Consider the following 17,564-nt stretch of genomic DNA (forward strand, 5'->3'; position numbering starts at 1 on the left):
ATAAGGTAGAAAAATGGCAAAAGGGAGTAGATGGGCTTGAGAAGGAAGAAGTTTTATCAGCAGGAGAGTAAATGATAAATATCTTGATTTTTTGCCACAAAAAAAGAGTAAATTTTTTTTGATTTGTTAGATGTAGATATTAATCCTGCATTACTGATGCAACAAAAAATAAATTTACACCACCTTTTTAAAGAACATGTTTTTCCACCAATTGAAATGTGTCTAGAATTCCCACTGTTTAGGTACTTTCCAGTTAAAGTAAGTAAAGTGCCACCAGTCTTAGGACCATAACTTGGAGAAATACTTGCTATGATAGGATCCTGAATGAGAGATAAAAACAAAAAGACCAATAACTTGTTAATTTGGTAACTCTAAATAGATTAAGTAGCAATTAAATACCCCACTTCATGAGAAAAGTAACGCTGAGACTTACGACATAAGAAAATGCAGTATATTGTGCTGTGCCTCTACCGCTGGAAATAATTATGGGCAGATTGAGGTGCTCGCTCATTGCAGGACCAACTGTGCATTTCAACCTGAAAAAAACCCCACAAAGTTTAATCCATTACAAATCCAAAGCCAGTTTCTGGTTTGCCTGATTTATATGAAGGGACATTAACTCTAAATCGTGAGCTGACTTCTGACTAGCAAGCAGAGTTTTGTGGTAAACATTAGGACTGACAATTGTATAATTATATTCCTATATTTTTATGTTAAACTTCATAGTAGTAACGTGTTATATTACTTCTACAGACAAAACAGGAAATGGTAGACCTCATCAATGGAAAAGTTCGTAATAATCTAAGTCTAATCCTATAAAACTGTAGGCATAATGTTTGGCATACTTAACTATAGACTAACAGTATGTCAACAGCATATGAAACAATGGTTGATTATAAATAAGCCAAATCTCTTCATTAAAGTATGTCAACAGGTACAGTTCTGTGGTTCCAGGCTCCAATTTATAATGCTATGAGTAAGAACTTACAAAATTCATTTCCAGAATGAATTTGTTTTGCCATTCGGCTAAACAAGTATGACATTAATGGATGTTTTGGTCTCAGTAAAATTAATAGATTTAGACCTTTGTGTAACCCTTAGAAGAATTCCACTGCGTATAAAATACCCACTTGATAGGCTAGGTTCAACCATAAAACTTTAAATGTTTGGTTGTTGTTACTACATAACTAAAAATTTCTGGATTCTCATTCATTATGGGATTCAGATTTTACAGGAGGTATGTGTAGCATACAGTAGCATGAGCACGGGTCTCAGATAAGGAAAGCTGAGTTCCAAGGCCTGCTCAGCTCTTACTCTTGGGATTACCTCTGGAACCTATACTCCACCTCTCTGAACTTCCGGAACCACCTTTGTGAAATAGGACTGGTATTGCTACCTCCTGGGATTTGAGAATGGTTAAATAAGATACAGTCCTTACATTACAGTGCCATTAAATATCAGCTGAATGTAAATTTAAACTCATCAGAAAAATGAGTCTCAAAAGTGTGATTCAGCTGCTCCACTCACAGGTTTAGAAAGTGAGTGTAGAAGAGAGGATCCATATTGAGCTATTTACTGATTTTTATAGAAAAAGCCATTGGATACTATCTTTGAAGACTTTAAAGATGGAGTGATCCCAGCCAGTGCTTTCAAATCTACCCAAATAGTTTCTGAAGAGTTGTTACAAAATTGGCTGAAAAAATCCGATGTTGGATTCTTCTTTTCTTCACCCAGGTAATGTCACCTTTCTCTCTCCTGAATCCTGGTAGTAAATAGGATTCAAAAACAAAACAGGACAAATCCACAAGGATATGTCATAGGCCAAAACTCTTTTTAATTTAAGAGATGAACTTTTAGGGCAATTTTTACAAGCACTCATTCAAAAGCAAAACCTGTTTTCCAACCACACCCCAGGGAAGCATTCAAGTTCCTTACATATTTGCTGTACTCTCACTTAAGGTCAAGGTGCAGCTCTCATTTCCAAGGAGAATTCTGGTTTTCTTTAAATCAAATTTATTATTCCTCCTAAATCCAAAGTCCCAGCCACATATTGTCAGCGTTGTCCCTCCTTCCAGGGGGGCAGTAGTCGGGAAAACCTACAAGGACAACACAGAAGTTAAAAAACCCAATATATTCTTTCATATGTGTTGAAAACAAACAAAATATATATCCTCAAATAGTCTGAAATTCTTCCATTCTCCCACTACCTAAAGAAATGTAATTTTCACTAAAGGAATAATGGTCACAAATGTCAGATCACCTGGAACAAATATTAAAACTCTCACATGCTGATGAAATGCATTTTCAGCAGACCCAGTGAAGGGATAGAGAGCAGATTGAGCCTGGGCGGGAACGAAGGACCTCTTTGCGCCACCCTGAACTGAATCCATCTTCTAGGCAACTCCTGGGCTGGAGAAGACACACTTTGGGCCCCGACTTTTACATGCTGATAACGTTGATTATGACTCATTCATGGGCCTCCAGATCAAACTCTGCTCAAAACCCCTTCATGGGCCCTAGAAGCCAAGTGCCAACCTATGCCTCCCTCTGCGTACCATCTGGTCCCATGCCAGCCGCTGTGGTAGCCCCACCCAGAGAGGAAAGTCACAGGGTCAAAATACCAGTGGCTTTCCTACTATCGAACACACATAGATGGTATTCAATACATACCTGCCATTTATTCATTCTTTGTCTATTTATGTATAAATCATTTACTATGTGCTAGGCATCAACATACTCGTATGAGTAAGTGACTCTGTGTCTTTATACTTGTTAATTCACATTTATTACTGATTTACGATTTTTCTTTTTTTCTTTAAATATGGTCACTATTTGATATGTACAGTTGGTTGGTTGATACACCCAGCCTTTAAAAAATGATGTAATATTTAATACATTCAATATATTATTTCGTTAGAAAGAGATAAACACAGGACCAGAGAGAGCCCCAAGTGTGATCTGCAATTGTAGTAATGTTTCTAATTATCTCCCTTGGTATCATTTTACATCTCATTTCTTGGACAGATTCCCCCCACCCAACCTTGTTCAATGTTAAATAAATAACATGTTCATTTTATTATTGCAGGTTCATTTTCAGAGTGTTAAAAGTAAAATTTGAATTTATTAGTAAAACTCTGGCAACTGTAATATAAGACAGCATTAGGCTCTTAGGATTCTATAAGAAAACAATTCTTGTATTAATACTAAAACTATTAAAACAAAACAAATTTCCAAGTTAAAAATAAGCTTCTCCTCAGCAGCTTTGTGACAATTGAGAAAGGAAATGCTGTTTTGGGAGGACATATTGTAAATTGTGCTGTAAATTACAATGGTGGGAAAACATAACACCACTACAGAGACAACTCAAAAACCAGTAAAGGCATTTGTTTAAGGCTAATTAGTGAAAGTCTAAAAGTGATTCTTTTACAACTTAAAACGGCTTTTAGCAAAATTCAAATTTACAAAGATTCCCATCCCTCCCAAGTAAATAATCACAAACCAAAGTCTTACCTTTTGTTTACCACACCCCTTTAAAGTCTTAGCTCAATGCTTTTATGATGGCTAATTTACCCATTAAAATACATTACACAGTTGTGCCTTTCATGAAAACTTACCTCGTCTGTGTCTAGTCAAATGAGAACTGCTAGGGAAAAAATATGTTTATTATTACGTTAGAAATCCAGTAGGAGATAATAAGACACCTAACCTTCCCCGACTCTCTTCAGCCTGAGGCAGTCACACAGCTACTGTTTTTTTTTTTTTTTTTTTAAGATTTTATTGGGGAAGGAGAACAGGACTTTATCGGGGAAGAGTGTGTACTTCCAGGACTTTTTTTTCCAAGTCAAGTTGTTGTCCTTTCAATCTTAGTTGTGGAGGGTGCCGTTCAGCTTCAAGTTGTTGTCCTTTCAGTCTTAGTTGTGGAGGGCGCAGCTCAGCTCCAGGCCCAGTTGCCGTTACTAGTTGCAGGGGGCACAGCCAAGGTGCCGTGTTCAATCTTAGTTGCAGGGGGCGCTGCCCACCATCCCTTGTGGGACTCGAGGAATTGAACTGGCAACCTTGTGGTTGAGAGCCCACTGGCCCACGTGGGAATCGAACCAGCAGCCTTCGGAGTTAGGAGCATGGAGCTCTAACCGCCTGAGCCACCGGCCCGGCCCCCTACAAAACAGCTGCCCAAGGCCTGATCTACTGCCTATATCCTCGCACCTTCTGTATAAAAATTGAAGTCTGTCCCTCTGCATACATCATCACTTTCTATCCAAAGCAAAGGGATCGGTGACAATTTGAGAAAAGACACTGAGAGGTGTTCAACTGGTGTCCTGGCAATAGAAATGGATTTTATAAAAACTCAGCTAGACCGTCCATGAGGTTTCGAAAGACCAGCTCTACTTAGCTTTTCTCTCCAGGCTGAAATACTAAAGGAGGGAGTCTGAGGATTTTTCCTAGCTTACGGGGTAATGTTCACTCTTCCAGGGAAAAAGGAAGGAAGCAGGATTGGACTACACACCCTTGCACAGAACTAACAAAGGGCCAGCAAATTCAGCTGTACTGAAGGGCAGAGGAACTCTGGGAAGGAAATGAGTGTCTGGCATAACGCTGGGTCTTCCACCTGTCTGGATAGGGGAGAAACAGCCACAAAGGTAGCGAGCGTCCTCTCACAGGTGAAAATGATTTAAATGATCATATTTTCAAAACCTATGAAGATAACACACGAGAAAACTAGAAACAACAAAAAAGCCTTGGAAAATTAAAATGGGCAATGTATCATAGTAATGTAAGGTATTAACTATAGGGGAAACCGGGTGAAGAGTATATAGGGAAACAACAACAAAAGAACTTGGAAAATTAAAATTTGCCTCTTCAGTAGGAAAAACGTCACAAATACATTGGTGGTAGTGTATGGCCTGCATGACCTCTGCCCCCATAAGACGGTGCTTCTTATCTGAGTCGTCTCATCAATTAATAAACTGTTTTACTGTCTCACTGGGATGGAATTCAATCCTACAAGAGATGACAATTTTATCCTTATAAATTCAGAATACATTCGAAAGTGCTCTTCCTTTTCAGAAGCATTTCTCATTGCTCTTTAAGTACAAGATCAGATAACATGTTTGACACAAAATAATGGGCTCGCAATCCTGAAATCTCTCATTTGTGCAACTGCAAAGAGTTTCAGCCACCAAACATCATGTGCCTTGAAAAGCAGGTTAACTTACATTTATTGGAAAGTGAAACTCTATACATTAGCTGGGTTTTGTGCCTCTGGAGTTTAAGACAGATAAGGAAAAGATGAATAATCTGTCTTATTTTTTGCAGTAAGAATGCTGAATGTCACGCTCTAGTGCAGCATGAAATCTTTCTAACAACTATGAACCGCACAGCTTGAGACTCACTGACTTGTGCATGATACAACGCAATCTTTTAAAATTGCCAACTAGAGCGTTGGAGTTGGGAAAGGTGAAAGAGGAGGAAGATGCAAACCTTAGGAAAGATTTTCTGGTTCCAGAAAATTCTAAAATATTTACTCTGTTTTTTAACAATGTTAACATAGCTTGACTAATAAAAGGAAGCACATTGGTCAAAATTTAATGTTTCATTTATACAGGTTCTCAACCTGCTTTTCATTTAAAACACCAATGTGGCTATTTTTGATATCAAATTGTGATTTAACTACACACACACACACACACACACACACACACACACACACATACACCTCATATCTCTTACATGGAATAAATAGCTCAGCTCAGCTTTCTAATGTCTCAAGTTGCCAAGGCTGTGTGTTTAAAAGAGTGTAAAATTGCATGTGGTTTTAAAAGTATATTAAAGAACAACAAAAAGGGGGTACATAAACACTACAGTACAGATTTAAATTTGTTTTCTTATTATCTTCTAGTTTATTCTCTGGCTAATCAAGCTAAGTCTTAATAATTGTCACACCCAACAGAAACTGATTTGGTTGAAAACCCAGTCACCCCACAAACCGTGTCCCAAACCGTAACTAAATGAAAACAGCCATGCGCTTGGAGTGGTTTCCTGCTCTGAATCGTACACTCTGTTTACTTGGGCTTGAACCAGGCGTCTACGACCTTTAACTTGAATTTTTCACAAGCACCACTTACTAAAGTCCAACTTTTCTACATGCAGGAAGAGAAAATACACACTGGGTCCTCACCAGGAAGTATTTTCAAGCAAAATGTATTGGCATTAAGACATCTTAAAGAATTGTCAGGGAGATTTTCATTGTGCCAAATACAGAGGGTGCTAACAAAATGTATACATATTTTAAGAAAGGAAAAAAACTGTATTAAAATTGTAATACTCAGTATATACCAACAACAAAAGATGAATACAAGTCACATTTGACTTCTGCAATTATAAGAGGTGCTCAAAGTGGTGACCATCAGCGTCTGGACACTTCTGATTACCGCGAACTACTGCTAGAGCAATGTTGACCAAAGTGTCCACTTGTATACACTTTTTTTTTGGCATCCCCGGTATATGCCGAAGGAAGTAGGGCAACAAGGAATGATGGTGGCTGCAGTGTCGTGGCTGAAGCCCACGACTGGAAACTCGGTTCTCTGACAGCAGAAGGTACTTGGCTCTGTTCTGACTGGATCTCCCCAGTGTCTGGGGAGTGCCTGCTGGGTAGTATGCACTCAGTGTATATTTTTGGAATGAATTAAAGAATGGGATGGGATGGCTCACAGAGAAGAGATATTAGTATAGTCAACAGCTGCACCCTTATGGCTCTTCCAGGAATTCTGAGAGGAGGTGCAAGCCACCCCTGGGTGTCGACCAGCTACACTGCCCTGGGAAGTAGCCGCCAGTCTCACCTGTGATGAGACAAGGCTACCACCCTGGCATCAGACAGAAGAAGCCTTCTGTCCTGTCTGCCCCAGCACGGCTGGGCCCTCCAGCTTCCATGGTGCGCTTAGGGTTCTGGGTGATGCCATGAGCAGATCTCTGAGCATAGAGGAGCTCGCGTCTGGGCACCTGGTATATGAAGTAGGTGGTAAGGAATTAGGGAATGGGTGAGTCAGGGGGAACAGGTCCCGTGGGAGGAAGTGGGGTGTGATGCGGCTTACTAACCACCACTCCTACTCACAGAGCACCAAGGAGGCACAATCGCCCAAGGACAGAATGTACCTAGTGAGTGTGAAGGAGCATGTCAGGAGAGACTTGGGGGACGGGCCCAAACGCCAGCCAGAAGGGGCACCTGGAGGGAGGGGGCTTTGGCTGAGGTCTCACAGCTCAGTCAGTAAACTGATTTTTTTTTTTTTTGCATTAGTGAGATGTGTGTTTACCAAGAAATACTGATAGCTGCCAGAGACTCTTACCTCGTAGATTGTAGGATGACAGACATCTTGAGTCCATACTCCACTGGGGCATTCCTCCAATCGCACACATTTGTTGTGGCACCAGCCACACTGCACAAAGGGAGGGGCGGAGAGACACTGGCTGCAGGACTGGAAGTGTTCACAGCCCAGCCCATTCAGCGGGATCTTGGTGATCTGGGAACAAAAGGGATGGAAATAGCTTCCAGAGGGGTTTTGTTTGTTTGTCATATAAAACTAAACACACCAAAGATACAAGTAAATACAATTTTCTAGGATCTACTAGAGATAGCACCCATGTGTGCAAATCATGGAATAATGATAAAGTGAAAAAAAAAAAAAAATCAAACCCCTTTCTTCCCTCTACTCTTGGCACATATGTAATAGAAGTTACCACTACCGACCAGTGAACGCAAGCACTGTCATGCAATGCTAGAGGTTCTGTTTCGTAGGGACATTTTGCTCTGCCTGGGACGATTTTAAAATAACAAGAGAGTATAATTTAAGCAGCTGGATAACACACTTGAACCCCAGGGACATTCTAAGTAAGTTTACATATCATTCTGGTATCGAGATGTACATCCTTCTCTCAGAGAAAAGGGGTTACTGGCTGGTGTCAGATTCCAATATGAATTTTAGGATTTATCTGCCTGCACTGGAGTTCTTCCCTTAGGACTGTAATTCTAATTCTCTGTGTTTGTTTTTCTCATTGAGAAATATAGGACAAAAGGAGAAGCACACATTATGAGCAGGCCCTCCCTTAGGTCCAGTCTTCCCTAAATAAAAATTTAAAATGGTTTCAGAAGATCTCTGAAATACTCAAGAAGGAGCTTGCTAGAGGAGAGGTGAATCCAAGATAAAGAGAGAAGTTAAACAGGACCACGTGGTACTGGCTATAGCTACCCACATAGGAAGAATTGTGTCTGTGGCATCTACTGTGGGAACTCGGCTTACCGTCTTCCCAGTGACGACTAGTGTGTAGCCATTTTGGTTTAATGGGTGCTCCACAATCATTTCTGGAGACACGGGGTGGGAATCCAGGCGAAAATTCACATGAGGGGTTGATGATCCTGATCGAAAAAGCACAACCTGGGAAACGAAACAGAAAACACCTTTGTTCCAACAAGTTCAGTTTAAACATAAGTGGAAAATGTGGACAATAATGGTGGTAATGATTAGGAGAGCTTGTGGGTGTTTGAACTAAAGGTGTTTAGTTTATCTCATTGTAAATCAATATGGCATCTTCTAATCTCCTGCCTTGAAGACAATTCATCTGAACCCCCAAGACAGACTTTTGCTGCGATCTCTTAACAGTTTCTGGGGAGGGAGGTCTCCCAGTCAATCAGCCAGCACATGCAGACAAACCCTCATGATTGCTCTGGGAAACTGGAGGAGCCCAAACTCTCCCCAGAGCAGAAGACCTCACTTATGCTACAAGGATTTTGGATTATTTTTTAATGTATCCTCCCAACCCTCCCCACCAGGCAGCTTCCTTTGACGTAATGGGAAGTGCAGTGGACGGGGATTCTGGAGACTCGAATCTAGTGTCAGCTTTGCTACTCTTAAGCCATATTTATAGATCTTTGGAGGTGAAAATAGGCCCTCAGCTACTTTGAAATGATGTGCTGTTGTTTTTATAAACCATTGTCCCAGCATCTGCTTTTACTTGGATTATAAATAAAGTTCTGCTTCTCAGTCTGGTTTTATAATAAGGCCTGATGGTTTTAACAATGCCTTGGAAATGAGGCTTGATAACTGGTGTCATTCTTGCTTACAGGTATCTCTAATTTGGGATGCTTCTCAACTATGTAATTTTCATCTGGCCTGTTGCAAAACTCAGCAATAATGAAATCCAGGGGTCAAATCAGGATGATGATCTGAAATGAACACTAAGACTCAGGGAGAGTTGAGTGATGCTCAGAGAAACGTTCGTTCTTAAACAAGGGTGTAGGAGGCTGAACACGGCTCTGGGCTTGAAATTCACTTTGTGAAATTTCCCCACATCCCAAATACCCTCGTAGGTCACACTGAAAGTGTATGTATTTGCCATGGGTATGAAATCACAGGACAAACATGGGCACGTGTGAGACTAGGATTAAATAACCACTCCTTCTACCTTAGCTTTCTCATGCGTAAAATGGGAGAGAAAATTATAGGAGTAACTGACTGCTGAGCACATTAACAAACTCACACACAACATATAAATGTTCTGGGGAACCAGCAGTACATTTTTCCTTCAACACAATAAAGGAGTCAAGTAGCCTGGAACAATTTGGGAAGATTCCCTAATACCTAATTTGCTCCAGAGAATGGACCATTGGTAGAGAAACTAACGAAGCTTTTATAGACCAGACACATGAAGCATCATGACATTTTTTTCCTAACATTTGTTACCCAAAATGTTCAACACCTTCAAAACAGCTCTACTAAGCATGGTGACAGTATTTGCACAGAAGTTAAATGACAGACCAAAGGTCATTTGGTCAGGATGAGAAAGGATGGAAATTATTATTTCTAAATTGGGGGCCAAATAGGTATTTGTGACTTTTGCAGGCAAAGTAAAAAGAAGTCCAATGACCAGTCCTGCCTCCCTCTGGGTTCTGGTTACAAGCAGAGAATCAGGACTTCAGTCTTCTAAAGCTTCCATCCCAAATGATCCAGCTTTTGGTTATCCAATTTTCAATCTTAACTCACTTCTGGTGTTCACCACCTCTCGTTTTTCCTACCCAACCCCCTTTTAAATATTTTCATGATGGTTCCCAATTACTTCAAACTGCAAAGATTAAAGATGAACAAACAAAGCACTCTTTTTCTCACACACGTGTCAAAAACAAAACAGAACAGCAGCCTCTCTTACTACCCTGACTGTCTCTGCCTCATCCCTTGCTTTCCACTTCACTGACGATCCCTGGGAACCTTCCTGGGATAGCTGCATTTTGTTTCTGTCTCTCTTGTATCTTTCATTCTATTCAGACCTGCTACATAACAGTTACCTCATAGTTCCCTTTTTACCCTGTCTTCTTGATCTTTTAAATATCATTTCCCTTATCTATAATAAGCAATCTCTTAATTACTAGGTCATCATCCTTGACTTTATCACATATCTGACCCCCATGCAAATACTCATTTCCCGAAGAGAGTTAACCTTTCCCTCTCTTTCCCTAAAGAATCTCTTTGCACCTCTAACACTTGGATAGGTTCATTTGGTGCATCCCTGTTAACATTCTGTACCTGGTAAACACGAAACAAACAAAAAACAAAACAAAACAAAACAAAACAAAAGACTTTTTGTCTGGAGAGCACCATAGAAATGATACTCTCATAATAGGTAACTGAGCTAAGTACCTTAAATGGATATTTTGCTTACTTCTTACAATAATCCTCCAAGGTTGGTACTATCATTTTCCATAAAGAAAATACGACAGAGAATTTTAACTAGAAAGTACAAGAGTCAGGTTCCCAAGGAGCTTTATCTAATGTTTGAATTGTGTGCTTGACCTCTCCTTAAACACTCAACTGCTACACTCTTGGAGCACCAGAGTCAATACCAATAAAAAGCTTCAACTCTGAGCTTCTAAGAGCCACTCGTGAGTCAAAGCATTAAAACAAATTTCACAATATTTTTGCCTGCCAAACGCTCCTTGTTTCAGTAATATTGGCTGCACAAGTTAAGTGTGCCTAAGGAGAAAGACTCCACATCTGAATAGCTTCTGAGGGCACAGGGAATGCCACCAGCACAGCTGGCAAGCTTTACTTTTGATCATGAGCTGGGATGTGTGACTTGGTACAGAACACAAAACTAACCAGAGAAGACAGGAAGGCAGTGTGGAAAAGTGAGACGACTGTTTGGAATTTTGAGCAGAGGTCATATCACAGATGCAAATACCTTTTGAGTTGATCATTAGCCCTTTCTCTGCAGGAATACCTACGGCTATACAATGCCAAGAATGCTTTTCTATCTGTTAATTCCTCACTTTCTCTCATTTCCCGAATTCTAAATAGAGTAACCACTTTAACTCTCACAATACCCCTGAAGCAATGTTTGCAAGAAATTAGGAGTTTCTTTTGGTTGTCATAGAGATATTTCTAGGGACAGAACTGAATTTAGCGTCTAAATTTAATTCTTATGACAAATCACCTGGCAATCTTAGGTCAATTAGTATGAAATAGAACGTTTTGAGTTTCTGCGGTGTCGACAACCAATCTTTAGTGTTTAGGTCTCAAAATCTTTTTCTTTAATGCTCTTGAAAACATAAGACTAATACACTTTGGGGTGGAGGAGTAGGGAGGAGTCTGAATTTACTTAATTGTGGTGGTGATCTCAAATTACCTAGGACAGGACATGGGGAAAAAATACATGTACAAATAAAATCAAACCTTTGCGGCTGGGCCCCAAAATTCATAGCCTGAACAAAGTAATTTTGTGTGATTTAGCTACAAATACAAAGGCTAGAGACCCTCATCCCATACATAGACTTTTGTTTTTAATTAAGCTGTTTTAGAATTTAATTTTCCTTAAGAATGATGAGTTTAACATGAGATATTTTATATAGCTTTGTCTAGTCTCCCCATTTCTTAAAATAGTGGATTGTTTTTGGTATATTCACATATTTGTGCAATCATCACCAAAACCGGTTTTGGAATATTTTCATCACCTCACCCAGAATCCCACACCCCTAAGCCACCATCCCCCAGGGCCTCATATCCTCCAGTCCCTGGCAACCACTAATCTGCTTTATGTCTCTATAGATTTTCCTATTCTTGGCATTTGGTGTAAATGGAATTCTACAGTATGTGGTCTTTGTGTCTGACTTCCTTCACTCAGCGTAATGTTTTCAGGGTTCATCTGTGTTGGAATGTGTGTCAGTACTCACTCCTTTGATTGCCAAACAATATTCCATCGTATGGATAGACTATATCTTATTTATCCATTCATTGGTTGATGGATTTCTGGGTTGTTCCCACTTTTTGGCTATTGTGAATAATGCTGCTATGAACACTCATGTACAAATTTTTGTGTGATTATGTATTTCCACTTCTCCTGGGTAGATACCTGGGGTGGACGTGTTGGGTCTTATGGTAACACTGTTTAACCTTTTGAGGAACTGTCAGACAAGTTTCCACAGGGGCTGCATGATTCTACATTGCCACCAGCAACGTATGAGGGTTGGTTCCAATTTCTCAATATCTTCACCGGCATTTATTTTCTATTTTCTTCATTATAGCCATCCCAGTGGGTGTGAGCGGTATTTCATTGTGGTTTTGTTTTTTATTTCTCTGCCAAATGTTTTATTAAATTAAGGAAAAGGTAAGTTTACTTCTGGAGGTTCTACAGCCTTCCATTCATTCCTTCTCCCCGAGACTGAGTAGTTGGTTGGCATCACCTGCTCAGCCTCCCAAACAGTGTTCTAGAGAGCAGCCCTCATGGTCAGACTGGACTTTTGTAAAACAGGGTCCCAGAGAGGCTGGAGGTGAGGGAAGGGCACAAGGAACAAACATGGATTCTCACTAGAAGAACCAGTCAGAGTGGGAGATGTACCACACTCCCCAAGAGCCACTGTTTTTCGAAGATCAAAGTGAATTTTCCTTTTATTCAGAAAATATGCTGAATGGGACCTTTGCTACTAATTTAGATTGATTTTTAATTTAAAAGTTAAGAAAAATAGTGGATTTCTATGAAGGAATAAAGAAAACTTCATTTTTAATGAAAGATGGTGCAAATTATTGGAGAAAAAATGTGAGCTGAGAGGGAAAAATGTGAGTGAAGGTGATGACACCACTCAGAAACAGACTGGGTTATAACTGGATACCATCTTAATCCAGGGAAGGGGTCTGCTTTCCCAGCTCCCAGTAAAGTCTGGCACATACTAGATCCCACAGGATTACCTATCGCCTAAATATATGAATAGATTGAAATAAGCTCACTTAAGCCATAATGTCTTCATGGGGTTTTAAAATATTTCAGATATTTAAATAACCTTCATGAGTTTGATGTGCATTTTCAAATCATGGCTCCTGATGCCTCTTGCTTCTTGCTTGCTACAACAGACTGAATGTGTCCTTCCAAAATTTGTATGTTGAAATACTAACCCCAATTTGATGGTATTAGGAGGTGAGACCTTTGGGAGGTGATTAGGTCATGATGGTGGGGCCCTCCTGAATAAGATTAGTGCCCTTATCAAAAGGACCCCAGGAAGCTCTCTTGCCCTCAGCAAGAAGATGACATTCTATGCACCAAGAAGCAGATCTTCACCAGATACCAGATCTGTTGGCACCTTGGGCTTGGACTTCCCAGCCTCCAGCACTCTAAATGTTTGCTGTTTAGGCCACCCAGTCTCTGGTAATTTGTTGTAGCAGTCTGGACTGACCAAGACCTTTCTTTGGGTTTACTATTTTCTTCAGTACGTGAGAGACATTGGTATTTGTTTAGAACAAAATCCAATGTGAAGAGTTATTTGTTTCAATCAAGCTAAACATCTAGTTTCCTAGAATAGAAAAAAGATAAAACATGAGAAGAAGTAGAAATTCCTGATTGGTACTGTAAACTCAAAATTAAAAGTGGTAAGACAAAATATCAGGTAGCAAATGTTGAATTAAATGAAGCTTTACTCCGTTCTTTGCTTCACTCTTTTTGTACAGGGCACAAGTGTTTCTACACCAACTTGATACTACAAAGGAAAGGTACATACAAAAAGCAAAACAATTTTCCTTACTATTATAATACTGATATGTGTGTGTTTCAACTTTTTGAAATGAGTCAAAGTGAGTCGAAATGAGTCAATACCAAACTAAGCCCTTTGTAAAAAAAAAAAAAAAAAAAAAAAAAAAAAAAAAAAAAAATCAACTATCTAAAAACCAAATAGTCTAGTAAATTTCTAAAAATTTAAAAACAACTAATACTTTCAAATCAATATTTCAAATACAATGATTGTAGAATTAGCCAGTCTACACTCAGAGTATATTTGTTTCTGAATTTTAAGTGATAAAATTTAAAAGACTACTGATACATATATATCTATATCTATATCTATCTATCTATATCCATAGATATATATATCAGTAGTTTTTAAAACTATTATATATGATATATATATAAAACATGATGTATATACATATATATCTGTATACATATTTATATATATCATGTCTTAAAATGTCTCTCCACTCTTTCAAAAAAGCACCCAAACAAGAAATCTGGGCTATTATATCCTAACCAAAACAAACACACAAAAGTTTAGCGTTTTTTCATGGTTTCAAATATTTATAATGCTTTAAATTTCTATGCATGTAACGGTGTATAAGATAAATGTATTTGAAGGCATGCATTAATGCATTTTAGTAGACTATTCATGAACTGGGTTTAATTTTTAGTTATGGATATAACTGAAATTATTATTTATAATAGGTTCTTTTTTGCACAAAATAATTTCAGAACTTATTAGTATCTTTTCTTCTAGAGAAATATACTAAAGCTACCATTCTTTAGGGCTATAACTAAGTCAATAACATGAACATTAAAAAAAGGCTGATGATATTTTTATCTGAGCGTTTTATAAAGGAGACAGACAGGTAAGTCAGCAATCCATAAAGAGAAATGTTGCTCAAGTTCAAACTTCATTTGGCTGTGTCTCTTGCCAGATGCTCACAGCATTGATGAATTAATGATCTGTGTCTACATGCACTAAAACAGCAGTAATCCCAAACGTAATGCATGCCACCGGCTTCCAACACAGAGCATTGATGTGCCATGATGGTGGCACAGGAGCTGAAGGAATCTGGATAGGAGGTCAATAGATGCATTGATTCTTGTTACTGGAAGTGAGTAATTACTCTCAAGTTTACTGATTACTAACATAATCCTTTCAGTAATGGGCATGCAAGGTAATGATCACGACCTAAGGGTGTCTTTTTAGGTCATCCCTACCTCTTTAAATTTCTTGCTTAAGACCCAACTAGTCCAGTAAAAAAGCACAAGAGAAACGGGGTGATGCATGGTAAGAGCATTAAAGAATTGGGGATAGGGAAAAAGGGGATTGGAGAAGAGCCAGGAAGATGCCCAAGGGCCTAATGACAGCTGTGATAGTGCCCAGGTGGCCACTGTATGTGCACAAGGTAGCTGCCCAGTGCGTGTTAGTGGAGCTGAACTTGAAACCAGTCTCGAATGGGACTCCCCACCCCCAACCCATCCTGACCCACTCACTCTCTGGCCTGACAGTCATGCACAAATATTTTAATAGCAATGCCTCACATCTAGAGATTAAAGCCCTTATATAAGTGCTGTAAAAAAATCAAGCAGGCATTGTTTTTGGATGTAGATTAGACGAGGAGCTCAGAAGGGGAGACGCGGGCAATCCCTGTGATTAGTCCCGTGGTCTTCATGCGGCTCCCTCCCCTCGCCCACGTCGCTGCGCACGGCACTAATGTGCCTGAGCCTCGTTCTCGTCTACATCCTCCCCCTTCAAAGTGTAAGACAGCGCATTCTCCTTGTTTATTCATACGCTCGAATATTGCATATCGTGTTATTTTACTTCAAAGCATCCCAAGAGAGTGATCACAAAAATAAAAACTGTTTCTGAAATCTATATCTATATCGACGTAGCTCTACAGATAGGCTTGGATATATGTACCGATCAGAGTATTTAGACGTAGCTGCACCTGCATGAGATAAGTTACACCATGTTTAAATGTTAGAAACATGTCAAAAATGTCTTCACTGCCATATATAATATTGTTAGCTAAACAATATAATTCTTTCTAATCAAATAACCACTGTGAAATACCTGATTCACTTTGCACCCGACAGCTGGGGCTGTAGCTTGGATTCCCAGCCGGAGCTGAACAGAAGCACAATAGGAAAGGCAGAAACAGCTGCAAACTCTTGGGAGAAAACATTTGTAAAGCAACTTTGCCTTTAGGCTTCAGGCTAGGAAGGAAGTAAAATCATTTTTCTTTTCCTTTTCATGTATGGCAGCTGTTTTTGGAAAAAAAAAAAAGTCTATTCTATTTTGTAACAGAAACTCCACAGTATTATTAAAATACAAGTTGTGGAAGCTTAGGCCTGGCCCTAGATTTAGAACTTTAGGGCAGCCAAAACATTTACAGAGCTTGGTGGGTAGTTCCGTTCAGCTAGATTAAGCTGGAAGGTCCTCCGGTCTGTGCTCAGAACTGACTCCTCCCCTAACATTATTTGCTGTAAAGAAACATGATTTCAGTGATATTGACTGTTTGATCCTTCCAATGCGTTAGGTTTATTTATGTAAAATTTCATGGAATGGGATTCTCTTTGGCAGGTGTCAGAGAAATAGATCCTCTGTGGCTGTCAATAGTCCTTTGTGCGCCATTGTTTGCGGTCTTTGTATCAGGTACATGTTTTCATCTCCTCTACCACAATTTTAGTTCCTTAAAGGCAAGTTCTGTGTCACTTCTTTCCTTGCTTCATTTATTTGCCTAGTAAAGCAAAGTTAGTAAGTTCTGACATATATATTTGATGAATTAAGAGCCACCTGAGTTTTTTAAAAAATCAGTAATATTAGTACTTTTCATAAATAAGTATCTACTTGTTTCCTTCTTTTTATCTTTAATGTTTTGGATGCACAGGTAATGGGCATACTATAGCTTCTTCTATGAAAATGCTGAGAGACAAGAATAAAACATTTGCCACAGCGTTTCTGTGATAATGAGCCTGATGTATGACATAACACTTGGGTGGAGGAATCTGTCACACAGCAGAATTTACTCAGTGATTAAAGCAACCTATCTAAAAATGGGATTTTATAAGAACTGTAGAATCTGGAAATAGGCCAGGAACCTTTTGATGTAAGAAAGTGTCAGATCTAAAGTGACTGTAGAAAGCTTATTAATATGGAACTGGATTGGCAAGGTAATAGACAATTTAGAAAAGAAAAGCAGAAATAACAATAAAGGGAAGCAAATCGACACAGCGAACACATTGAGAATGCAATAGATGCTAGCTTCTTCCATCCTCTTCCAATTATTTTGGAATTCTATAGAATAACACCAACATAAACTGAGAAAAAAACACCACATAAACACAACATAATACCACACATTTTACAAGGATAATAGATGCGGCCATATTTCAAGTATGTTCAAGTGCTTGTCTGTGTGGGTGGGGACTGGGCATTCCTCCTTCAGATCTGAGGAGTTTAGGACAGAATTAAATGGTCTGAGGTGGGTATATAAAAACATTAGGCTGGGAGCCGGAGG

General features: G+C 39.2%; 1 protein-coding gene across 4 annotated transcripts in view; it reads right to left on the reverse strand.

Annotated features, from left to right (window-relative positions):
- Positions 1-17,564, reverse strand: part of MET (MET proto-oncogene, receptor tyrosine kinase) — a 112,437-nt gene that overhangs the window by 36,892 nt on the left and 57,981 nt on the right. For all 4 annotated transcript variants that reach the window (XM_019743213.3, XM_019743211.3, XM_019743215.3 and 1 more), the window contains exons 4-8: positions 8,292-8,426; positions 7,341-7,514; positions 1,936-2,096; positions 434-536; positions 184-320 (exon numbers count right to left, since the gene is read on the reverse strand). In XM_019743213.3, the coding sequence (XP_019598772.3) occupies positions 184-320; positions 434-536; positions 1,936-2,096; positions 7,341-7,514; positions 8,292-8,426 (710 nt within the window). The remainder of the gene's footprint in view (positions 1-183; positions 321-433; positions 537-1,935; positions 2,097-7,340; positions 7,515-8,291; positions 8,427-17,564) is intronic.

This window comes from Rhinolophus sinicus, chromosome 8 (genome assembly GCF_057876585.1).
Source record: "Rhinolophus sinicus isolate RSI-liver-muscle chromosome 8, RSI-T2T, whole genome shotgun sequence".
Lineage (NCBI taxonomy): Eukaryota > Metazoa > Chordata > Mammalia > Chiroptera > Rhinolophidae > Rhinolophus > Rhinolophus sinicus.